The sequence below is a fragment of the Mya arenaria genome, chromosome 1 (genome assembly GCF_026914265.1).
Source record: "Mya arenaria isolate MELC-2E11 chromosome 1, ASM2691426v1".
Lineage (NCBI taxonomy): Eukaryota > Metazoa > Mollusca > Bivalvia > Myida > Myidae > Mya > Mya arenaria.
In genome coordinates, this window is record NC_069122.1 from 12,420,173 (window position 1) to 12,447,586 (window position 27,414).

Here is a 27,414-nt window from a genome sequence, read left to right on the forward strand (position 1 = left end):
TCGAAATAGGATGTGTCTGCAAACAAGTATAAACCATGTTATTTTATACTGCTTGTTATCCGACGTTGCATTATCTATCTTATGTTATGTGTCTCTGATAAGCTATCCTTCAATCAGAATAAGGTACTACAGATTTGGCTTTCGAAATCTTGCAATCAGTGTCGATTTGGTCAATGACAATGTCTGAGTGATGTCTGCACTTTGTTAAACGTTTATCAAAACTAAATTCCAAGCAGGCATTAATACGTCCCGTTTATCGTCAATTCCAGGAACTGTCTCTGATAATCATAATTATGTTACAGATATGTGCCTTGCTCCATGTATTTTTCACTTGATTGTGTTCCAAATTCATCAACAATGATAAAATTCTCTCACAAATTTGAATCAGAAAATAGGCAAGTTGTGTTGTACTTGAAATATGTTTCATACTATATGTTTTAGGGAACCGATTTAAAGATAAAACAAGATATGGCAATTCAGACGATACGTTTTTATCTCGAAAGAATCCTACGTTGAGGAAGTAAGTATTTGTATTAAAAATACTAGGATGAATTCCTTTACGAAACAGTCTCAACCTTACCAACCTGACATCATATTATAAAACTACGAGGAAATTTTGAATACACGAGGAAGGTTCCAAAATTCAAAGACGAGAAAATATTTTCGCGTTCGAAATCCTTTGGTCCGATAAGACAGTTATAATCACAAAATTCCAAGAAGAGTTCCAAGTAGAGATTGACAAAAGCAACATATAAATGCAAAAAGCAATTTCAAACAAGCTCACGTTGTCATACTTACTTTAAACATATATAAATAATTAAAATGAGTATAAAGTGTCATAGTATAAAAGTGACAAACAAATAACAAAAACAGTTAAATTCACCATGAAAGTATGTGATATTATTTCACACAAGTTTATTTAAATACATATTATGTTGTACCTGGAGCACACTTGGTCGATTCCACGTTATCCCAGAAGCACATCGCATGAAATCCTACGTTGTACGGACATAAAAGAGGTTAAACGACGTCGTTATTTTAGAAAACCTTACGTGTCGCCTGCGTATCAATATAGTTTCTTTGATATTACGATAAAAAATAAACAACTAAACATATTAATTTAGTACATCCTCATAGTCACCCCTTACTCGTTAAGGTTACACACACGATGCAATTGAATATGTCAAATTAAGCTGAATTATTATTTAAAATTCGTTCTATCGGATGTTTTCCTCTCTCATTTAGTTAAAATGTAGAAACACATAAGAAAAATATTTGAATCTAGCATGAAATGAATTGTGCTGTAACCCACTGCTCAAGAGACTATAAGCGTTGTGTGTAGATTTGACGAAGACGACGTCAATGACGTTAAGCTGTACCTTAGCGTCAGCAATAACACAAGGACAGCTCGTTACGTGTGTCTTTTCGCAATCACATTTCCCTGGGCTAAAATGACATATTTAATACTTTCATGTGGTGCAGGACACAAATAATGGTAGATATATAGGTTCTCATGACTGGTGCTGTAAATTGTCAGGTTGCGAGTTGAGGCCTGCAACAACGTTGCAGAGCATTTTCGGCGAAGATAGTTATTTGCTTTTCAGTTGACAGAGTATAATCAGCATTAATTTTAGCGTTTGTCCCTATGTTCATATTCGAATTCCATGCGAATCATTTTCTCCAAGAGTTGTTCAGTGTACGTAAATATTGTGTTCAAACGGGGCTCATCACCGAATACAGAAGAAAATGCGCTGAAGACGTAAATGATAACAAATCAACTATCATGAATGTATACCAATTCAAATGTTAATACTTTAATGAGAACCTGTTATGGAAAAAAAACCTCTAAAACACGAAACTATACGAGAGCATTAAATTATTCTTCAGACATTTGTTTTGCTTGAAAATTGCTTTCGTTTTCATTTCCGTAATGACGATACGTTTTTTACAGGTCGCAGATATCGGTCGAGTTCTCAATAGTGTTTGGCATCGGACTGCATGGACGTTACTATAGGAACTGCTTATTCCGTTTCGTAAAAAACAGTTACTTGAGCCGTATTGCTTTTTATTTTGTTTACATTCATGTTTTCTCATACAAGTTTCACTGTTTTTTTCTACTGCGGGATAAAATAACCACATCTTATCGATAATGCACACTCCCCCTCCCGTACACACTTAACACGTATAATGCAAAATTGTGCATGCATTACAAAAAGAAGCTTGAAATGTCATCCCTACCAAACACGGTGAATTACACGCGTATTTATCCGATCTGGAAACCAGTCAACAATTTTTAGCATTACAGTCTATAAAGGCTAGATTATTTGTGGGCCAGACACCTCAAGTTGAGTTGTTTGGAACGGTAGAGAATGATTAAGAATAAAACAGTTGATCATGATAATTAACTCATTAGTATTTTGTTTTAGGTTATCAGTAGGCTTTGCCCAAACAAGACAACCCGTTAGAACTGCTGCACTTTGTATGACACATATTTGTTGGAACTGCGGGGAATGGGCGAGGATACCTCCGCATTAACAAAGTGATGTGTCCTTCAGTGAATATTTGAAATGTTTATTTCTTAAAATTCAATGGGTATAACAGTTTACATCGAACTCGAACTGAAGCATCTTTAAACCTTGCCAACCAAAATAAGATAACTATTCTCTGCAGGATATTTCTGAAATAATTCCATTAACTTACATGATAAAAGGCATACCCACTGACAGAGTAGTGTATTTTTCTGAGCAATTTCACACCAAATGGCAACAAAGTTCTTAAGGAAGTAGATTATAACAAAGAACAACTCATCGGAGCTAAATATTTCAGAAAAGTATGTTAATCTTCATACGTTTTACATTAGCAATACATATGAACTTATGGAAGAACGTGTTAACGTGTTTGAGAAGTGTGTAAAATATTAAGGAAACAGGAAACTAACTTTATGATCTGGTCGTATGATGACCTACCGGACATAGAAACCTGGTGTGAGTATGCTACTGAAGAAGCATGTCGTGTAGTAAATTGCTAGGTGTGACACAGCGCTCATGAACATGTATCATCTGCCACAAAATTACAATGAACACCAAAGAACAAAGCAAACAAAGAAAACACAAACATTGGTGATGAAACAATTAAAACAAAAGAAAACGTAAACATTTTTAAAAATAAAATAAAATATTTAGGATACTGATTTTTTTCTAGAGCAATTGAATTTTGAAGAAATGATATTCCAGTCTAATACACACGTACGCTAAGAAAGGGAGGCCACGTACACTTTATTTATTACCACTGGTAGGAGGTAATTATACATTGAGGGTGAATTTGAAGCAATAATGATGGTGCTTTGTTTATGAACTTATAAGACCATCTAATGTAAAACTCCTATATGTGTCCAGCTAACCCCGTGCTTTGTTAACCCTCATGATTGGTACAATACGAAGCCTACTAAGATTGCTTATTAGTAAACTGTTTATTTGTTTCTTTATAGTATATTATGTCATGTATTCTTCTTTTAACATTGTGTTGAAATAAAACTTAGTCATTGTAGCAATTCACATGTTTGTAGTACCAAAAAAAGTAAGGTTGTAATTAACGGTGACACCGAGAGTTGCCATCTATACATTAATTAGATTCCCTGTATTTAAATGTGTTGAACGCCTTCTTGAGATATTTTTGCCGTATAGTTTTAGACAAAAACAATAACAAAAATGGTTACATCTCTGTTCATTGGAAGTACCGCGATCCGGTACCCGTCCTGTTAATTTTTAGATATTGTACATTCTGTAAACAGACGCATCGTGCCGTTCTTATTTTGATTTAAAGTTGATGGAAATGTAATAAAATAACACGTATATGCTGCTAACTATCATACACTGATAAGTAGTGTATTTCAGCTACAGCCAAAAACAATATAGTTTTAAAGGATTGGTCATTATCGATACAATCTGGTTATTTTATCCCGCTAGTAATGAAATACGAGGAGTTTTTGTTTCAAGTTTTTTTCACTTCCGGTGACGAAGCATTACGCTCTTCATAAAATGAACTGATGTTTTGTGCTAATATAACTTATATTTTGGATTTTTGAAACCCATCGAGATTTTCCCTCAGCTTTTCAAAAGTTAGGGGAAAATAACACACGAGAATAAAATACCCAGTGATTTTATGCAAAAGTTTTGCGGTATTATACTTTCTGTTTTCGTTCTTATTTTGACTTAAAGGGGATGAAATTTAAGAAACTTACACGTTTAAGCTATTTACTTTATATAATTATTGTATTTCAGCAAGGAACAAATCGTTTTAATGATTTTGTTTATAATCGCTGAAATCTGATTATTTTATTTTGCAGGGTAATACCATAGTAATGAAATGCGAGGCGTTTAGGTTTCACGTTATTTCACTTCTGGTGTCTGTTCAGTATGCTCTTCTCGATACGAAGTGATGTTTTGTTCTAATCTGGTTATATTTTGGATTTTCGGAACCCCGAGAGATTCCATACAGCTTCTCAAAGTTGGGAAAACATAACACAGGAGAGTGAAACGTGTTGTGTATGCAAAACTCCGGAAAGGACAGAACTTTGTGGGTCAATATAACTAACTTTTGAACACATTTCGCATACAACATTCATTAAACTCATATCTAGGTGAACACGTATTGTGATGATCCCAACAGGATCAAGCATTAAACATTTCTATGTTGACACGTTTTATGATGATCCGATACAAATTAAACTTTCCATTGAGTTCACAAGACTGTAATAGGGTTTTACATGTTTACCTAGTTGTTCACATTATGTGATACATATTCAAGCCTTAAGTTCATGAAGACCATCTTCGCGGCAAATTATATGCTGAACTCGTGGAAATTATGTCATCGTGTGTGTTCAGTTATATTTTATACGCTTTGACCTAGTGATCGTATACACAATCTTGACATTATATTCGATTAAGACATTCTTTACATCTTTATATTTTCATCAAGCTCCAATTTCGTCCCTAATTGAGCGTTTTTATGGAGGAAACTTGAATTTTGGAAAGAGCAAAAAATAAACACGACACTACTTATAATATGAAAAACTACAGAAAAAAGCTCAGTAGCAAAAAGTTTAAACATAAACCCGGTTAATGGCACTGGGTAAACGCCAAAGACATACAAAACAAAAACAAAAAATCACAAACAAGAAACATGGAAGAACAGCACAAAACTCCACAACAGCACAGTACATACATACCATATAAAAAATTTGTATGTTTATCAAGGATTGTTAGGTACCGCCTTAGAACGGTCAGTTAAATGTAAATTTACTGGGGTTGTAAACCAGTTTACGTGCACAAACCTCACTCTTATCCCAACAATCCTTAATAAAGAAAAACGTAAAGGGTAAATCTTATCAAAGAATGCAATAACTTGAGGAAACCTAATAATAAAACAAATTATAATAAACTTATAGGTAAACCCCAAGTACTTCAATGATTAGAGACCCCAAAACTATCTGCAGACGGAGGAATACAATTTGGAGCACCTAATGCAAAAAAACTTTTCAAAGATACGATGCAGTCATTGTTTGAAACTATGAGCATCACACACAGTCTGTCTTATAAAATAATAGGTTTACAGACTTGCTGTATATATAAGTACTATAATGAATGATTCATCAACTGTGAAACAATTTATTTACAAATATATCAATTAAAACTCATTATGTATGTTTGAACGCATATCGATATTCACTACACGTATTTTCCTTGCCAAATGGTTCCATAATAGAATAAAGATACACTACAGATAAAATACAATGTAAACAGATAAACAAAGGCCACCTAGCGGAGTTATGCAAATTCGGCATTTTAATGAAGAAGGACGCCTGAAAAGGAATTCGATTTTGCGTCATAACGATCATGAAGTTCATTGTGCAACAGTTTGTCCAGATTGTATGTGGATTTGACGTAGACTATGTCATTGGCGTTAATCTGCACGATGGTGTTTCCGGAAACACAATTGTAGCCGGAAACATTGAACGAATGTCCATTTGCCACCACGTCTTCCTTGGCCACAACGGCGTAGAATATATATCCAGATCGTAAAGGACACAGGTTAACAGTGAACAGGTAGATACCCGTGACTGGTGCTGTAAATTTTCCCGTTGAGGAATTGTACCCTTCCCCAACATTGAATAGCATTTCGGAGAAGATGATTGTCTGGTTAATAGTTGACAGGGTGTAATCAGCGACTTCCCGCGCTCGAAACAGTACTGTTGCTGTATGGGCAGAAAAAAAAAACGTTTTGGAGCATAAATGGGTTACATGAAGAATTCACGTTTATCCTTATATAAGAATCTTTAAATAAAAATAAACAAATATAAAAGTCGTAGATGAATGAAGTTTGTGGCACAGCTGAATTGTGCCAACTATCTTTTAGTTTATGCAACAACTAGGCGCTTTTCGGTAATCTTCGGCAAGATAGTTTTTACTACGTGTAACGATTGGCTTTCAAAATAATTGCCTCTTAAGGGATAAAAGTATATTACGTAAAAGAGATTTATTTGTTCTCGTTTTCTTTCCCTTGGATGAAAATTAGCCATATTGAGCTAAATGTAAAGCAGACCATTTACTGAACAAAAGGCAAAACAATATTTCAACAAGGTTTATGTGTAAAAACAAGAATTAACTGGTATGTCATTAGGTAGAAATGTGTTTGTGTGAGAAGTTTGAAAATTCAAACTTATTAAAATACAATATTAACACAAATACATTAAGAAGAGGATGCAAGAGCAGGCTGAGAGTGACATCGATGGTGTGTTAGTATTCCAACATTCCATTACAAAAATATTCCCAGTTTAAGGGAAATGTAGAAATGGTTCAATATATATGTATTGAACCATCTCCACATTTCCCTTAAGCTGCTGTAATGTATTATACTAATATCTTTTTCTAGCAAGGATGTGTAAGTTAAAGGATAAAAAGAAATCACGAAAAGTTGAACACGAAATAAAATGTCAATGGCTTTATCGTATAAACTATTCACTCAACTAAACTCAAAATAATTTTATAATATCTCAGTTTACATTTAAGTAAAAGCATGTGAAAACTCAATATATATATATGTGTGTGTGTGTGTATGTGTTTGTGTGTGCGCGCGCGCGTGCGCGTGCGCGTGCGCGTGCGTGTGCGTGTGTGTGTGTGTGCTAACACAGGTATAAAGAGGAAACAGAACAAATTCAACGGTTTTAGCATTTGATTAGCCATTAAATGGCTTTATATTGTAAACAACAATCCAGGACCATGTAATGTGATTGGTGTCTGACGATCTATTTTATCAATCTGCCATTTTAAAGTGAAAGAGAACTTTTATAAATGGAAAATGATATCATTTTAAGCCTGTAAAAAGTATTTTCTGTTGTTTTCGGAGAAGAAATACATTTAAGTCACTAATAAACCGAATAAATGGATAAAGCCATATGCGTATTGTCAAAGTGTTTAGCAGCAACACTGAACCTGAATCCTACCAACCAAAGTAAAACTCAATCGTATGAATCTCAATGGACTTGGTATATAAAACTTTTCCTCATATATACACCATTCCTGACAAATCTCTTTTCTGCCAGCCTTACGTTGACCTTAATATCTATCACACACAATTTTAAATCAATAACATGGAACATATCTCCGACCGGACGCCCAATAACAAAATTATCCAAATATTATTAACCTGTATACGTTGTAAATCTGCTTTAACTGGCTACCTATGTAATGGTAAACTATTTAAATAAAATTATTTCTTTGCTAAAACGTGTTTCAGTTTCAGATTTATACATTTCTTAAATTATGTACTTCTTTGATACTTGAAAACTTTTAGTTTAGTTGTATTGATATAGGAAGTTGCTTTGATTGCTACTAAGTTATTAACGTTTCATTTAACGTATATAATGTTATTTTCAGCTTATGAACTAAAGGTGTATTTAGAATTTCGGTCTAGCTTTAATCCTATTTGTTTAAACCTGATTCTTTGACTTGGGCTAACATGGGAGGGTTATCCTTACTTCGGTGCTCCAAACCAATTTATTAAATGTAAAGCTGAATTTGCGTCCCAAATAAATCATGATGCATTTGCTTTGGCAGCATGATTTCACAAAGAACCGGAACTATTTAATCATGCATATAAAAGTAAATGCAAGAATTGTTAAGGCATGTATCGTTTAATGCACAATAGACTAATGAGAGCGGATAACGAGTGAACAGTACTCACGTTGTACAATGGCCAACTTACACTTTTGAAACAGTTAATACATTGGTAGGCGTAACTGGACAATTGGTTTAGGTTTACAGAACTGACGAAAGCCATTGCACAGAAGACAATGCCATTTGACATACGCAAATTATTGCATTTTTTCTTGTTGAATGCCTATTTTGGCCTTTGATCCTTGTGATATAAAACATGATCACAAAATTGTGTTCAAGTGCTGGGCATGTCCTTATAATTACCACAGCATTAAAAGAAAGGTCTCATATGAAAGCTAGGTAGTTAACCCGTTAAAACTTTGCTGTTATACTCTTTCAAATAAGTAACTTTTATCCAACATCGGAAAATTTGACAAAAGTCTTCACTTTTGGATTCTGTGAGTTTATTTCATATTTGATCTTCAAATTTAAAACAAGAATACAGTATTGATCTCTGATTATTGGAAAATATCTATATTTTATTTATTGTTTCCCATTTGATAATCATCTTAAAAGTTCTTTTGATGACTGCATTGATCCCACTGACCATCCTGACCGGTACAATTGTCAAGTACTTGAGCATTTTCATTCGCTACATCGCACAAACGCATAATCATGACTGGTTAATTGGCCAAGTACCCACGCAAAAGTTTAATTGGCTGCCATTTATTGTTTTAACCGATATAATGATACAATTGCGATCGGCTTCATTGAACCACCTCATCCTCTTGATCGGTACAATCGATAATTACCTGAGCAGCTCCATTAGTTGCATTGAATAACCTCATCTTTTTCACAGGAATAATAAATAATTACCTGAGCAGTTCCATTGGCTGCATTGAACCAGCTCAACATTCTGGCCGGTGCAATTTCCTAAGAGGTGAGACATAGCGGCGTTCTGACATGTCCTTTGCCTCGTTTTCATGCCATCACCACAGCTACCGGAACACTGACTCCACTCTGACCAAGGTAACCAGCCGACTGAACGAAGAATTTTAGGCATCAAATGCATTGTATGAAATAAAATAATGTCTTAACTGTATGTTTTTGCAACATGAGGAGTGATAAATAATAAATATAATGTATGTATTAGCAAACGTTTTCAAACACGTATTTGAAACAAACGCGTTAACAGAACAGACTCCTACCTACAAAAATACATTATAACTTATTTTAAAATGTTCGGACATTTGAATGCTCAAGCAGCACATCACAATCCCACTAACATCCGATCAGATCAAATCACTACATCAATTTACTACGAGAAATGCTAAACACACAAACGTACGCTGGGACTAAAGTAAATCAATAAGATCTATATTGATACCAGGACAGTCTGAGCCGATGCAAATTTCTTAGTTGATGTGATCTCCAAAGCAGAAATTTCCGTCTGAGGATGGCCAAGGATTATCACATGGTCTGTCCCGTCTCCTCAAGCCAATACCACAGGTGGAGCTGCATGACCCGAATGGACTCCACTGACCCCAGCCGCCATACACTTTTGAAAAAGATATAATACATGAGCAATAATAGACCTAGCTTATATACGATGCCTATGTAACAACAATCAGTATGAATCACATGTAGTACCTTGTTTACGGTTTAATAAAACCATCACGTATTGTGTCTGCATTACTCATGTGTAATATTACAGTATCACTGCGCATGTTTGTAAATAATTTAACTGGAAACATTAATTACGTAATGGAAAATATTCCAGACAGTCATTCTTGTGTATTTCATATTTTGTTAAAATAGTAGATATCAGCTTGGATCAGTATTTAAATATTAAAGATATAATTATAGGAACACGTGATCTTTCTTCTTGATTTCCACGAAAAACACTTTTAAGATCGTCGTTACATTTTGTATTTAAACATCTTAAACATATACAAAATATGACGTAATATATCCAGTTGTGACGTCACCATTTAAAAGCATACCTATATATACTAGGGCCGTGAGCGTACGACACAATATCCTAAGGTCAAGAAATTCAGTTGAACGCTTTGCTAGTGCAAGAAATCGAATTCAAGCTTCCATTTGCAGTTGAAATAATCATAGTGCAACCTTTTCAGCCAAAGTAATTGTTTCAAAATATATTGAATAACAACAAAGTATTAGATCGTTTTTGACTGCAATAAACAGGCAGCCTTTATTGTAATGCTGAATTTCAATACGTTTTGTTTTTAATTGCACAAATGGTACACTTTTCAAGGCTTTGAGCAAAAACACATTCTTAAACCTATTAATAATTTATTACAGTCATTATTTCTCATGTAAAAATTACAAAAAATAATAATGTAATTGCAATTTTCTAAAATCGAGACACAATAGTCTCTAATGGTTTATAGAAATGATTTTTGTATTAATTAATAACTTTAAGGACAATTTACCAAATCCTTTGTAACTAACAAAATGGTTTAGATCAATCACACGCCGTATGAACATTGGAACCACAACGTTTTATCCCCATGTTCTAGAGGTCTGCACCATAAAACAGATGCGTTGGAGCATATTAACGGATAACAAAACGTTATGACTCCAATGTTCACGCGGCGTTTAACAGTAACACGACAATTCCGAGCTCATGACAATGATAATATTTGTCTTGATTTGAATTTTGATCGTTGGAATTAAAACATCATAAATCAAATATCGTCATTGACAATCATAAATATGTGATTAGACCTGGACAAGTGTTGATTCTGCAAACGCCCGTTTCTGTCGAAGACCCGTCGCAATACTTCCCATTATGAGCCGGCGCAGGGTTATTACAGAACCTAGTGCGTGTGTTTGTACCATTTCCACAAGTTACGTCACATCCAGCCCACATGCCCCAAACTGACCAATCGCCATCAAATATAAGCGAAAACGAAACAAAGCAATGTTTTTATGCGACAGCATTGATGGAATTTATATAGTTATAAGACACGTGTTATATATGGGCATCAGTATGGTTCTAGCAGAACATTACTTTAGTATCTTTTTAAAAAATAATTATAACATTTCATTTACACTTTTGTGTGTGTACTTTTCGCGTTATTGTAAGTGTTGTAAGTGTGTGTAATACCACGTTCTATGTGATTATCTATTTTCAACATTGTGACATAAATTCAAATGTACTGTATGGTTTTCTACTCGATATATCCGTGCACCTTCTAAACTCAGTATATATATATACTATGTATTTCAAGGTTAATTAGTTTTTGGGCTCAAACTGAACACATGAGTGTTGCATAAATTAAAGGTTTTCACAAAACAAAGTGGATGGGGTATGCCAACAATTACATCGCTTTAAAACTAGTTTAATTTACTTTTGAAGTTCATTCTTTTTCAAGAGTACAACATGCATACATTGTAACATGTTATTGTGTAAAAATGCGTTGAGCAGATTTAACGAAGAAATATCGTATAAAAGGTTTCTTAAACTTCTATCATTATTACTAAATACAGTTTCGAGATATATGAATATGTTTTTGTGTCAAAACAAGTCCAGACTATCTTATCAACAATGACCGTTTGGACTGTGACAATGAATCTATAATAAATAGAAAGATATTCACATTCTCCTTACAGAATTCAAATATCATTTTTAATAAAGAAGTATTCATCCAAAGCCACATGATTTTCATTCCGAATCTCGTTACATTTTTGCGTAAGAATGCAAATGCTTTTATGCCAAAGTCTGGTAAAATATTGTTTTCGTAAAATGTGCCTGGCTCCCAAACATGTTTGAAAGTACAACTGAGTTATGCTCGCAAAAGAGTTAAGTATTGAACATTAATAAGTCGTACTGTTTGACATTTTGAAAATTTTGCGTTTAAGTCCTATAGACCCAGTTATGCATTGCGGACGTTCCTTAATTAATCAAAGCGAAATAAGCAGAATAGACAGTTAAATCAGGATATTCCAACGTTTCCAAAAGTTATACCTCTTGTGTACTAAAGAATGTTATCTTGTGCAAACAACGGTTCTATTATATCAATTGTTTGTTTTCCATAAGAGCATGCTTCAAATATTTATTATCAATAGACTGACACTTAAGTATTTGCATAACGGTTGAAAAAAAACAACATGATTGGTAGCTACCACGAAATCTTGATAGTTAAATATTTATTTAATACACATTCCAGCGACTCCATTCAGGTAATTCATGTTTATGCGATTCATGCTTTTACCTGTGTCACACAAATTGCAGTAACGCCTACACAATTCCCTAGCCTTTTGTGGATCTTTGCATACTGCGAAGTTGTCATCTAAAATTTGAAACAGCAACATATTTAAATTGAATTTTATTGAATGATACAGTTCAATACCGTTTAAATTAAAACCTGCATATGTATGAAAACTTAAATCCTTTGTGAATACGTTCCTAGACTCAGTTCAGTCGACAGACAGACAGGTATGTAGGTATGCAGGAGGTTGGGATGGATGGGATGGGATGGGGATGGATGGATGGATGGATAGATAGGTAGACGGACAGACAGGATAGATAGACCGACAGATATATAGATTGATGGATGGATTGATGGATGGAGGGTAAATGGATAGGATAGATGGATGGATAAATTGTGCTCTTTGTTCTTGCCATGCGGATGTATAACTAAACTTCTATTTGAACTGATGAGAAGGTTTTATACGTACCTCTCGTTGTATTCGACATCAGAAATCCTGCAAATTGCTTGAAATAATTAAATCCTTTCAAATATATCCAAAATACTAATTATTTCTAATTCAGTAAGTTTGTACCATATATATTTAATTTATTGTTTCCTTAGAGTAAAATACGTTCAATAGATCTCAATAAAAATATTTCAATTTAATAATTAGTATGCACTTAAGTAAGCTTTAAGTAAGCTTTTCGCTAACTTCAGTAAAAAAATAAGATAACAACTACATACGCAGAATCATACAAACGTATCATGGTTTCTAGTACACTCTTGATTATGATATATCGGTATGTATATAAAATCATAAAGTTAACTGGTTTGCATTAATTTTATCAAAGGACCTCCGTACTTATTGCTGTTGAATAGTAATGGAAACATATAACCTGCTATTTGTTAACTTATTTTTTGTAGAAAATTAACTAAGAAGAAATCTTAACCATTTATATTTTCTACCATTCAAGTCTCAGAAAAACACATTAATAAAATATTTATATATTAAAGGTCACAAAAGAACACATAAAATGTACTTACCATTCGTCGATATTGTCAACAAAACAAGTATCAAGGTTTTGAACACAAGTGCCATTCTTGTTTCCTGCGAACAGTAACGAAGTTTAGACATCGTATTAATATGAATATCAACTTTCAGAACTACTTTTAAATTCCTGTTGTTACATGTACTTGCCTTGATCAAAACAGAACACTGGACTTCAGTAAATTATGTCAAAAAATGTTAAAAAAATTAACAACTTACCGTTTATTACCGGTTATCCCGTTTATCAAACATTTTACTGATCTTTGAAGCTGAATGTTCGAACATTTACTTTCATACCAAACAAATTACAGACAAAAACAACTGTTCGAACATAAATAAAATTTTATATCATCGTTCAAATGTATTTTGAACTGTCAACCGTTGTAGTACGTAAAATGAGCTCCTGGAGAATTCACACAACAATTTACAGATAGATTCGATATTTTTTACCCCACCCACACCTCAAAATGTGTCAACAAACTAGCGTGGCATTTACTCTTTATCTGGAAAACAAACATTTTAAAGCGAAACAGACTGGTCTCTGACAGTAAGATGACTGAATATTAACTAACTATAAAAACACGCGTACATGCATTCTTAAACTAAGAAGAATGGTTAAAATCCAATGAGTATCCACATTTGTTTTGCTAACACATTTTACCTTCCAAATTTTCATTCTTTTAATAGCGGCGTAGTAGTTTGGTTATGTATTCATGCCCATCTTAAAATAAAAAGTGTTTTCATTATTTTTTGGAACATATGTGCACTAATAATACTTCATTGTTTACTGTTCATAAAGCTTCGCAATAAAAAACGAGCGAATATTAAGCTATAAGAATGAATAGCAGAGAACTATTTCTCAGCAAACCGAAAGTAGAAAAGTTGACAGCTATAATTATGCATGAGGGGCACCCCACGGGTAGCGGCGTAAAGCCCGCCCTTTTCAAAAAATGGGGTAATTCAGAAATAAATAAAAAACAAATAAAACTCCGAAAATAAGCATAAAAGAAACAGAAAGTTGTTTATTTCAGTGTAAGATCGTATTTAATTTCACTCGTGATCATAAAAAAACTACATTTTCACTCGTGGCTTCGCCACTCGTGAAAATATGTTTTTCTATGACACTCGTGAAATAAAATACGATCTTACACTGAAATAAACAAATATCCTCTATATCTTTTCAAAAAAATGGTTAGAACGTATTTGTGTAAAGAGTTAGCACCCAATGCAATAAATACGTAAATCATTATACTTGTATTACAATGAAGCTTTCTGGGCCTTGAACAATTTCAAAATAGGTCGTTTTGTAGGGATATTTGGTAGAAAAGCATGCCCTTTGTGAAAGCATTCGACTTTGCATGAATACTGTTCATATATGTCTGTTATCATAGATATATAGAAATAAGCGATATTAACCAACATGGCCGTCATGGCTATCATTTTCAAAACGGCCGCCAACTGCCTTTTCTTATTTAGAATTGCAATGGCATGAAATGGTTTCAATATATTTTACATGATGTAAGTCCAGATTACAGCTGTATATTACAAAGGAACCAAGTCAATCGATTCTTATTGTCCAAAATTATGGCCATTATCTAAAAACTCTAAAAGTGGCATCCAGAATATGACAATATCGCGATACTGAACGCATACACCCACCGTTATTATACAGTGTGATTTCCTGAAAGTACATATTAAAACACTATACTTCTTGTTTTCCTATTTGTCGGTTTCGGGCTTTAAGGAAAAACAGGCATTAATGTCCGTTACAAGTCTTGTATTAAATGCAAATATATATTTTAAATTGAAAGTTTTCGTTTTGTTGAATGCTTACAAGCGTTATATAAAGATTTATCAGTGAAATAAAAATGATATTTGACAGTCAAATACCTGACATTTTCACCGTTTTGAAATTTTAGCCCGCTCTAACTTCCAAACCAAACCTCAGCGCACAGGCTGAGACACAATTTCAACGACGTTAATTCCGTAACGACGTTACCTTCGCATACAATTTGGCTTACTTTTCCGTTAAACTACAATCAAATGTCATTTTAAGGCATATCATAAAAATAAAATGTTTGTCTTTTATGAACGACTAATTACAATGCAGTTTTCGAGATTTATGAGTCGAACAACACAATAGGAGTGACGAGAAAAGAAAAGATAGCGTAGTTGGATTTGGGGGGTCTTTACCCAAGACATATTTGTAGTCTGAAGTGGTGCTATTCGGTGAGTCTTATTTATATATTTCTCAGACATCCACATAACCGCCGGTTACGCCCTTACCCGCCGCTAAAACACCCTAAATCATCTATCGGTCACTCTTTTTTTGTATTGAAATTAATGTTACACAAGTGCCGCCGATTCGTAGAGTACAACGTTAAATTTACACCACATTGTGTGGGATCTCAGTTTAATTAGTAACACTCTAACAGAGTGAATCTTGGCATAGCGCTAATAAGGCTGAATGAAATATGATATTTATTTAAACCTTTTGTTTTGAAAAATGAATTTTGAGCGTTATCACTGAAGAGTAATTTAAGTATAGAATATAGTACGTATACAACAAATGGGGATATGCGACCACTGGAATTAGACCGACTTATTGTTTGATCGTTGAAACTCAGGCAAATAGATCAGTATTATTTAACTGACAGCAAAGTCAATAATTTAGTCAACTTAGTCACATAAATCAATAACTGAAATAAAAAAAAAATCAACGTGATAGTTGGCGAAAACACGGCGGGTTAGCGTTCGGGTGTTTTTAACATTTTTGCAAAAAAAACTTCTGTTCTCTGTGTCATAAATACAACATTTCTATCTGATCTTCACGAAATTTGGTATAAATATTTGTCAGCATGACTATATTAGAACATTGTGGGTATGGGCTTCTGCATCTTAAACTAGATCTTAAGCAAGGTCAACTATTAAGACTTAATTTTGTGTTAAGGTTTGTAATTCATTTCACATTCATTCAACAGTGTTCATCAAACATCAAGAACCTCATTCAGAAAATTTCTAATCATAATATTTAGAATCACTTTGAATACGGATCATCTCGGATCAAAACTTGATGACTAGGTATAAAACGTTTTTGTTCATTAAATTAACGGTTTTAATATAACATATAAAATACTCAGATTATTGTCCTTCTGTTGTTGAAGACGATTGTGAAAATCTAGTCATCACAGTTTAAAAGCTAGGTCACTCAGTCAAATAGTATGACTCAATAGTGGGTAAAAATTTCGTATTATTTTCATAAATACCACAGTGGTTATCCAATCTTCAATAAATTCAGTCAGAATATTTCTCAGCATCGTATTTAGAATGTAGAGTCATCTCAAATGGAGTGCTAATGAGTTAATTTTGGTCAGAAGCATTAACATGTTCCTCTATAAACATCAACTGCAAAATCACATTTGTTGAGATAAAACATATGGCTTTAATGCGGTTTCCGTATTACCTCTAGAGTTGGTAAACATCATTCACAATTCAACGGGAAAATGTGATATTTTCTCTTGTTTATGAAAGGACGTGATGAACATACATCAGATTATGACGTCATGCTACCACATATAGCGCCCCTATTTAAACAAAAGCAAATTTATTTCAATGATTTGTAAAGCACACTCAATATCACTTACAAAGTTTGCAAAAATAATCATTTCATCTACTTACTGTTATATAGTGAGTGGAATAGTTATATTGTATAATTATACCATAAAACCTTTTACGTTACGGACATCCTTGGCGTTTACCTCTTCCGGAGGCATCAGGATGTAATATCCATCCAATATTTAAACCAAGAATTTTCATACAAGGTTCGTATCTAAGTGATGAAGTCATCTTGGAATCCAAAAAAATTTAGTATATGAAATTGAAAATGAAATTCAATTGTATCATATGCCTTCTTAAAATCTAGAAATATGATCGCGAATTCGGATTGAAGATCGTCAGTATATTCTATTGAATATTTATTTGACGAAAGCTGTACCATATAGAGCGATTCTTGTGTAAATCCTTGTTGGTTTGAACTAACGATTTTGATTCAACTCTCTCAAGCCCAATTGATGAAATCTCTGCAGCAATGTTATAATCAACATTTAAAACTGTAATAGGTCGCCATTTGTATTTTTATTTATATGTTATAATACAAACACAAACTCCCTGATCTTTGTTTGTAGCGTATAAATTTTTAAAAGAATCCTTCATTTAAAACATCAAATAGGAAATATCCAATTCATTCCAAATACTTTCTATAAAATCCAACCGATAAACCTTCGGATATGAAGCTTTTTTAAATTTCATTGATATTAGAGCGTTTTAAGATACCCCATGTGAACGAACATTCGCACACTTTTGCCTCGTTTGCATTCAGTTAATTTTCTAGAGGTCTTTTCTAAATATTACCCTTAATATCATTTTCCGATTTATTAAATAGTCTTAAAAATTTACTTCTTCATTACGATTTGAGATAATCACTATTTTCTGAAGAATTGATCATTCACGTTTAACTTTAATTTATACCATAAAATCATTAAACAAACAATCTGGCACAGTTGCTTTAACACTATTTAATCTCTACAGACTTTACTAATATCACTATGTATAAATGATTTATTTAATTTCAGAGACATTTAATTCTCGAAGTAAACATTTATCATGAAAATACATAACATTTTCATCAGGTTTGATAAAAGTCTGAATCATTGAAGGATTCGAAATACTATGAAAAATCTTTATTTGATAAATTGGATTTGTCAACTTTAACATCATTACCTTTAAACATTTTCCAATAACGTTTAGTATATATTTATCAATTAGTCTCCAAATTTTCTGTTCTTTTTCTATCAATACATTTTTTTAACAGTTTTTTTTTTCCATCTTTTAAATTATACCTTTTCTTTTCTATTCTATTTATATCACATGGCAAATTCAAAAATAAAATAAAATTCATGTAAAACAATGCTTTAAATATATGCATACATCACCGTAGTAAACAGATTCATAATTTCTCATACTTCAATATAATTTTGTTATTGACCGAAAACTTTTAAACATTGGCAAACACACATCTTGATTAATGTTGCAAAACAAGTACAGATTTTCGTTAACATCCCCATTGTTTAGAGAATTTTCAATATTGTGTCAAACATATATTCAACACTTCCACTATTTAAAGGTTTCCTATGACCGTGGATTTCTCACATTTTTCTCCGTTTGCATTTAAATGGTTAATGTAAGATTATGTTAAAAGTCAAATCGGTCTTAAAATAATTCTAAGGAGAGTGAAGCATTATTTCTTGAAAGGTGCGTGAAAACTGTTTTATGGTGACATTTGAAGCGAGAAATAAATGATTAGCGTTCTAAATATTGCCACAAGACACAAGCCTGTGGGCAAGATAAGAATTTCTAGCATGGCTAAATTATTGGATCTACTTATCTGAGGTGGGAGATATTTGAATATAATACCTGGTAGTTGTTTATACATCATTCAGATGTAACTTATTGTCTAGTATAAATTCAAAAACTCTATTTTCAATCAAATATTCTTTACAACGAAGAACATTAAAAGAAAGACACATCTTACAGATAACTCAATTCTTTGCTTTCTAATTGTTTTGAATTATCTAAATATTATAATGCCCACAATCTATTCTTCAAGAAGTAGAATTCCGTTTGCCACTTTCTTTTAAATTGTGGGTTTTTTATTTTAGTTCTTGTTTGCAAGCATTATTTGTCAGTTCTCATACTGTTCCAAATAATGTCATGTAAATGATTTTGCCGAAGTGGAATCTGCATGAATGGATAAATCGAAGATCTTGGCAAAACAGAAACATGATTAGACAGGCCTGTATAACGGATCCTAATGACGACTAGACGGAGGTTAATGATGAGGTACAAATGTTTGGAAAACAAAATAAAACAATCATAAGCACCATAATTTAAAAATGTAATTCAATAAAACATAATTGAAAATTAAAATGATTAATAATGTGGTCTATACTCAAATTGCTACAAAATGGTCAAGATTTTCATAAAGGTTGCCACGGTTACATGTATAACTTGATTTTTTTTATTTCGCATGGTGTCAACGTTCTAGCCTACATATACCTTTAAAACATTTACATCATTTTAGCATTTAAATGTGTCAAGATTTTTTATATATTTATTACAGAAGTCTTGTTTGTAACCATGGTAACAGTATTAAAGTGTATTTAATGATTTATGCCTCGATCATGGCATACGTATATATCAAATGCATGAACAAAATATAGCATTTCAGTTTAGGTGAAAAGAAGTAATACAGCTCTACTCTAGCCTCTTAAATCATGAAAACTATTTCTACCATGGCAACATTTTAACATGATGTTGTTTGTTTTAAACCATAAAAATACATCGGTGTTGCAGTTGATAATTTTAAGATTCAAACCAACCATAAAATTGTATAATAAAAGCAATAACTTTTATGTTCATTGCTTTGCAACTAGGACAAATGTTTGATTACACCAACACAATGTATATTATTGTCATCATCAATATCAAGTACCATTAAAATTAAACAATGTATTGACCATTTAACCGTTTTGATCCGACTTGATTAGAAACAAACAGACCAGTATGTTCACGTATTTGTTTCTTTTTATTTGATCATGTTAATATAACTATACACAATAACAACTAAGTGTGCATTTATTTACAAACATGTTTAGGAATTCTTCTTAAAACCGGTCCTTTATATCTCGTAAACAATTCAGGCCAGGTTATCTAAGCTTTTTAGTCTTCAACATCTCAGCTGATCGAAATGTTTGCACAAGTAGATGTATGATCTTTTCAACAATTTCTCAATGTTATATTTTAAACTCAGCAATGCCACTTGATTTTGATAGATGCTCAATTCTAAAATGTACTCGTGTTATATAGTCCTCAAACAACTTAAGTGCTTAACAACAATGATCTAATGACGCTGGGTATGCAATTAATGCATTGTCCTCTTTATTTTAAGTTTGATACATGAATAAGTACACAACTAAATCGTGCTCTGGTATTTGCCCCCTGTTTTGTATGTAACATTCGTTATAAAAACGTATTATGAACGCTTTGGTTATTACCCTTACCTTTATCATCGTGTCCTGAATTTTTCTGAACTTCAGTTCAAGTTATTGTATAAATTCAAACAGTTTATACCAACATATTGATTTGTTTTACACATGGCTATTTTTAATACGAACGATTGAATGACATCCGAGAAAATTATTTATTTTCTTGGTATCGTAGAAATAGTGACATTCTTCATGTTTTAAATCTGATTGCATCGGAAAATGATACCCTAGTTAAAGCCACTGCTCTTTACGTCCATAAATTCATGTAAGCTATAGAAAAGTTTAGCTTAGTTTAAGGTTGACATTTTTTGTTGAAATGTTTTTCAGTTAAGAGTTTTGGATATTAAAACAGTCATATTTTCTAAATTATTGTTTTATTTCGGCGGAAGTAAGTGATCTCCTTATTAATAAGAGTTAATAGTTTATTATATATAATTTACCATAGAAATATTGCATATCTCTTTACCATAATGTTTATTCAAATGTACAAATCAGTTTGTCAATGGATGAATTTTATCATTCATTCACTTGTTTAGTTGCGATTATAAAATCAATGATTGATCGAGATCGAAATTGCTCGTCCGATTACAGTCGCAAAGTAAGAGATGTAGAACAATGTAAATGTATCGTAAAAAATGTAAAAAATGCTTTGATTGCTTGCACTCGTCGACAGATGGCGCTGCTCTCACTGCAATGGCAGACCAAGAAACAGATAATGGATTAACATCTGGTAACGGGTCCCTCGCTGGTTTTAACAACATAATGAACATCAACAGATAAGTCAGTTTACGGCAGTTGCTTCGTGTGAAAAGATACATGTTGCGGTTCATTAAAATGCAGACAGGTCACAGATGAACATCGTACTCTAGGGTCATTAACTACTGATGAATTGAGTCGGATGTGAATAGCGTGAATATAGGAATAGTCACCTTCAGAACTATCGTGAGGTCACGCAGGCAATCAAATTGAAGTCTTTATGTCAACCACTTATGAGACTGTGACGGTTTTACTACAAAGACGATTACGATTGCATTCGTTGTGGCGAGATAATCCAGAACACAGAGTTACCAGAGACAGCCACATATATACATAGTATCCACATATTTTACCCGCGACAAACAATCTAACCAGATTTTCATTAAAGACACTAATTTCAATTAATTACACGCATGTGCAGCTCAGACTGGTACTACGTCACAAGGGCTGGATTCCGTCCATCAGACAGCACGTAAAAACTATTCTTCGTCGATGTATCACCTGACGTAAGATCCTGCTAGATGTGTGATTTAATCACAGCCTTACATGCGAGAAAGAGGCAGACACAGCAACAGAAAACAGTTCCCGATCTCATCGAACACTCTTTCCTGCTGACCTTCAGACGTCTCGTAAGCAGACGATCACTGCCCAGATTAATGATCTCCGACAATGCCACCACCTATCAAGCAGCCGCTATTCGGATATGACGTCTTTGCATATTACAGACTACTCTTACGCATAAAAGGAGGCAATGGCCGTTCCTTCCAAAACAAGCACCATGGTAGGGCGGTTGGGTGGAAAAACTCGTTGGTTTTATTAAGACAACAATGAAGTAATAGCTTTAAATGGTCCAAACAGTCATTAAGGAAGTGGAGGCTATGATAAACGACCTACGTATCTCCCGTAGAGACGACCCGGCACCACGCACACCTTCCTACTTACTACACGGACGCAGACTGACTCATTTGCAGTTTGAAAATACGGTGTTTGATAAACGAAATGAAGTCATAGATCGCTCGAGAAGACAGCTCCTGGAAACACGAGTATCTGACATCATTGAGGTACTACCAGCATAAAGCTCCTTACCGGATGTTCCTGCCGTTAATGAACATATTAGCATAATCAATTTATTATGGTATCTTTCAAAGAACATAATACCCATTAAAGTGATGGCGAAAGGAATAAAATACTGCAATATAGTCTAGCCACAGCAGGCAAACGGCAAAGTTGTAATTTGCTATGTGGAATTCACATCGCATTAAGTCTTAGAAACAGTGTGTTCTTCCTCAATGTAGGATACAACCACATACCGACAGTATTATGATCGTGCAATAATACTGATGATTAAAAACATAAAGATTGTTGATATATATCACCCTCTTTTTTCATAATAAAATATTCTTTTCTGTTCCTTCGAGGTCATTGTAAACGCAAAAGGTAAACAACGCTGGCTTAAGTGGTATTCTAATTTCATGATTAATAAGGATTGGATCAGTGTTGTATTTATCTTTCCTGGAATTAATCGAATAGTCTCAACCAAACCTAAACTGCTTCCAAACATTGTTTGCACAGCAGGACATATATTCACCCGGCCAGTGGTTTATTCGGTAATTTTCAAAGCCATGAACTGAAGATACATGTGTGCTTATATCAATTTGTAAGACGTTGTTACAGGACTATTTTCATTGCCATGACAGCTGCATACTACTAAACCATGCGTTTAGTTTGATTTTAGAGTTATAAGCCTTGCTATCCATGTGTAAAAATGTATACAAAATTTCATTTAACAATTTTAAATAGTTTTAAAACACCAAAATCGCCGACAACGAGATCGCCAAGTCAATGACAATACCTTTAGTGAAAAACACGACGGTCTATAAAATGCATCAGCGCATATATGATCCAGAATTTAAAAAAAATGTCAAAACAAGCATGGCACTCTTCTGCATCTACACCAATGACATAACACCGAAAGGTTCAGTAAGTCTGTTAGGCCATTAGGTGTATTATATTTTTATGAACTAAATCGATCGGGAAAAATGTTTCTCTAACAGAGTATACTGCCATATGGCGGGGTATCATAACAGTTATTTTATTTATTTGTTTTAAAATTATTGTCAAATAGTCCTAAGGCAGCAATATCCTACATTAAAAATGTCTTAGTATATGTGATATACACGCAATACCATCGAATCAATAATACATTTGGAAGCTATACAAAAAACAATGAATTCAAAAAATATATATCTAAACAATCCATTACAATGGATTACAATGCATTGTATAGGTATAATCATTATATAACATGATTTATATTACACTCGAATAGGTTTCCAATTTTCACACATCACGCGAGTCTTGAGTCACCAAGGAAACAAATGCACAAAATTCAGTTATGAAAGGATCTCTTTTTCATATTGAAAAAAAAAACATATTGCAAACCATTATTTTAATTTTGTTCGAGGTGATGAAGTCATTCAATGTAGTAGTAGTACACCGGAAAATGAATTTGATTTCGCATCTGACTCGTATAACCCATTGTGTAGGAGTTCATCAGGTGAGTACGTTCATTTGACGTACACAACATCATTGGCGTCAAGCTGGACGAGAGCGTTCCCGGAAACACAAAGGTAGCCTGAAACATCATACGTATGTCCGTTCGCCACGATGTCTTCTTTGACCACAATTTTGTAGAATATGCTCTTTCCATGTTTGGGACACAGGCTGATGTGAAAAAGGTAAGTTCCCGCTACAGGTGCTGTAAATTGTCCAGATGCAGAGTTGTAGCCCCCACCAACGTTGTAAAGCATTTCGGGGAAAACAATTATCTGGTTTCCAGTTGAAAGGGTATAATCAGCAACTTCCCGCGCTCGGAATAAAACCGTTGAAATTTGCGCTGAAATAGGAAAAAAGTCAAACATATAAGGGTACATTTCCGCTACGTCTAGATACTCAGTTTGGTGTTCATGATTGCGAAGAAGTTGATATTACTCGACTATTTGCATCATTGTCCTAAAACATTCGTATTGCGTTCACACTTAAAAAGTAATTCTAGACGCGAGTTATAGTATGAGCATATAAGCTTTCATCTCTGTTCTGCCGTGATAATTTTGTTTTAATTTGTACAAAACACTTGTTAACTTCCAATGTCCAATATATCATTGTTCTTATTCTTTTGGTCAGACAAAAATATAACCGCATGTTCGTAAACAAATTAATTGGCAAAACTAATAAAACTAACTGCTTAGATGCAATTTTCTCGCAAATCAAACGTTTTTCTTTTTTTCCTATTTTGATGAAGATTTATATGAATACTGTAGTACATTTTCCATCTAAAAGAAAGCGTGATTTTTTGTCTTGATGACGTGAACAGCATTTTAAAAGAGGTGATTGGATGTGTTTAAAAAGGAAATAACGTCATGAAAATAGTTACGAATCATGACGTCATCACACCGGATATCACGTCACGATTTAAAAAGCAAAATTTCATTATTAGATTAGTGTTTTAGTTTTGTTTCTTGCTGGATATTATCTTAGTATGCATTTCACTCGTAAACAGAATTAAAACGATCGGATGTATCTTTGGTTTTAAATTATTCCGGGTATTTTTTTTCTAAAACGCATGTAGCGCATGAAATGACACTACACTGCGGTATTCAGATCATCACAAGAGTTGGTGGTAAAAGCACAAGATAAAAATAATCTGACACTTGTCATCATAAATTACACAATTGTATTCGTCCAGGCAATATATAAGTTTGTTCGCGAAGGGTAAGCTTAATTGCATGTTACTGAACTCGTTGAAAAAGATTCTGTAGCATATGAAGACTCGTGACATTTCCTATACATAACACATATACCGAAACAGTTCCTCATGTTGACGTCAATTCCGACTAACTAGTTCCGGTAAAAGACTGGAATAACGTGATTCGGAAAGTAAGGTCATTTAAGGAAGTCAATTATGCATAAATCTTTCACTTTCTAAAAACAGGACTTACTAGTAGTTTGGTTTGGGTGTTGGAAATGAAATGGAGATTAAAATAAGCCAGTCAACGAGCTCTACTGGAACGTATGACGATTATTGCAGATAATAAGAGAAGTTCGGCATTTGGGTTTTAAGTGAGAAAAACTAATTTTTAGTTTATCGTTTGCATTAAACAAATGTAAGTGCTGGTTTTGCAGAATATCTTTTAAAATAACAAATACGCATTTGATTCATTTTAATATTAATTATGTTTCTTGAAAGGGATCAATATAATATAATTTTCACTTATAGAACAACATATTGGTCAAACCAGCTTTGTGCCACTGAATAGTAGGTCCTATTCAATAGCTCCCTAGTAAGACAATGTATAACGATACTTCGTTATTTTCTTATCATGTATTTATCCAGAAGATCCAAGGTGTTAGCTTTATTGTTCTAAGAATGTCCTTCAATTGGAAATTAAAATTGAAAAATAAAGATGAATACATTATACCGATGCAATAAGTAACACTAACGCTTAGCCAGTTGCTGCATGTCTTTCATCGTCTCGTTTGCATGTTTGTCAAACTCCTCTCTTTCATTCCTCAATGCTTCCAAATCAGTCTGAATGCTAGCTCTCTGTTTCTCCATTTTCTCCAGAGTGTCATTTATGCGTTTTTCCCACTGTGCATATTCAAATTCCATTCGAATCATTTTCTCCAAGAGTTGTTCATCGTACTCAAATTTTGTTCTAAAACGGGGCTCATCACAGAATGCAAAAGAAAATGTACAAAAAAGAACGAAATATTTCTGCTGAAAAATCATTTTGAGATGTTTATATTGGTGTAAAGCCGGTTGTGTCTGTAAATAAGTATCAAAGGCAACTTATTTTATACTGATATTTTCCCTAAGAGGCAGTTACCGTGTTCTGTAATTTGTCTCTGATAAGCAAGCCTTCAAAATGAAGGAGGTGCTACAGGATATGGTTTTACAATCGTTCAATCAGTGTCGCTTTCAGTGATTGATTAATTCTGACTGATCTCGTAAATGCGCCCCGTCTATCGTCAAATCTTGGATCCACCAACAGTAAGGCCGTACAAAAATAGTATTTTTTTCCTCGGACTTTTGCCGAAACATAATTGAAGCGAACGAGCGAAAATGAAATTAAGATACAATTTTGACTTAAAATCTTAAAAACGCGAAAGAATGTTTTTCTTATAACTTATATAAAGGAAAAAAGTTTGTTTAATATTATTGCTCTTTAAATATTTGAAAACTCATCATGTCAATCTCTATTCGAAACTTGAAAAAATGTTCGAATATATGCTTTTAGGAAAATGTTTCAAGCAACTTCTACACCAAACTTTATCATCATTTGCAAACGAATTGACACATTAATTATGTTTGATTTTGTTGAATAGTTAAAAAAGATGACCTGTTATCATGTTTCATTCATACAGCATCAAACAATTTAGGAGACCATTATCCGGGCATATATATTTTATTTTCTTGATTTCGTTTTGTTTTGAATATCACAGTAAATGCAATTGCATGTGCTTATTGAAATAAAAAGTATAGGTGAATGTTAAGATCAAGGTTGTATTATTCATCCCACAGTATACTGTAGATGAAAACAGAAATCAAGTAAACCAACTTAAGTTAGGCTTTCCCATTTTCGGTCATTCCGAACTGGTGTTCCTAACGCAAAATTACAGCTACCAGTATCAGATACACGAAAATAATGTTGATGGAGTGACGTCGGGGATTGTCACAATGCATTTATTGTCAATAATCTATTGAAACCGTACGCCACGATTTTGATTGAATTTATTGAAAACAATGCAAAACCAACTGATATGTATACAGTATACAACTCAACGCATCGGTTACTTCCCTTTACGAATCACTATAGAAATGAGTAGAAAAATTATATTTGGTTTTTGTTTTCGGCTTTCAAAAAAGCAAATTACAACAAAATGTGTTATGCAATAAAAATATTATTTTGCAGTTACACAAAAATATTGTTCTTTACATTTTCAAACAATATATGCAGTAAGTACGCTGAAACATTGTGTGGCCTAAATAGAATCATATAACAGATATGTAGCTTCCTCACATGTGTTTCCACTTTATTATGTTCCAAGTGCAACAAATGAAGCTTAGAATTTAC

At 33.3% G+C, this 27,414-nt stretch overlaps 1 protein-coding gene across 1 annotated transcript; it reads right to left on the bottom strand.

The window, feature by feature from the left end:
* Nucleotides 1–5,843: 5,843 nt before the first annotated feature.
* On the bottom strand, nucleotides 5,844–26,917 carry LOC128223192 (semaphorin-5A-like). Its single transcript, XM_052932519.1, has 5 exons — nucleotides 26,899–26,917; nucleotides 26,015–26,057; nucleotides 11,571–11,647; nucleotides 9,030–9,194; nucleotides 5,844–6,253 (listed from the first exon to the last, which is right to left on the bottom strand). The coding sequence occupies exons 1-5, from the start codon at nucleotides 26,915–26,917 to the stop codon at nucleotides 5,844–5,846; spliced, it is 714 nt and encodes a 237-aa protein (XP_052788479.1).
* Nucleotides 26,918–27,414: the final 497 nt, after the last annotated feature.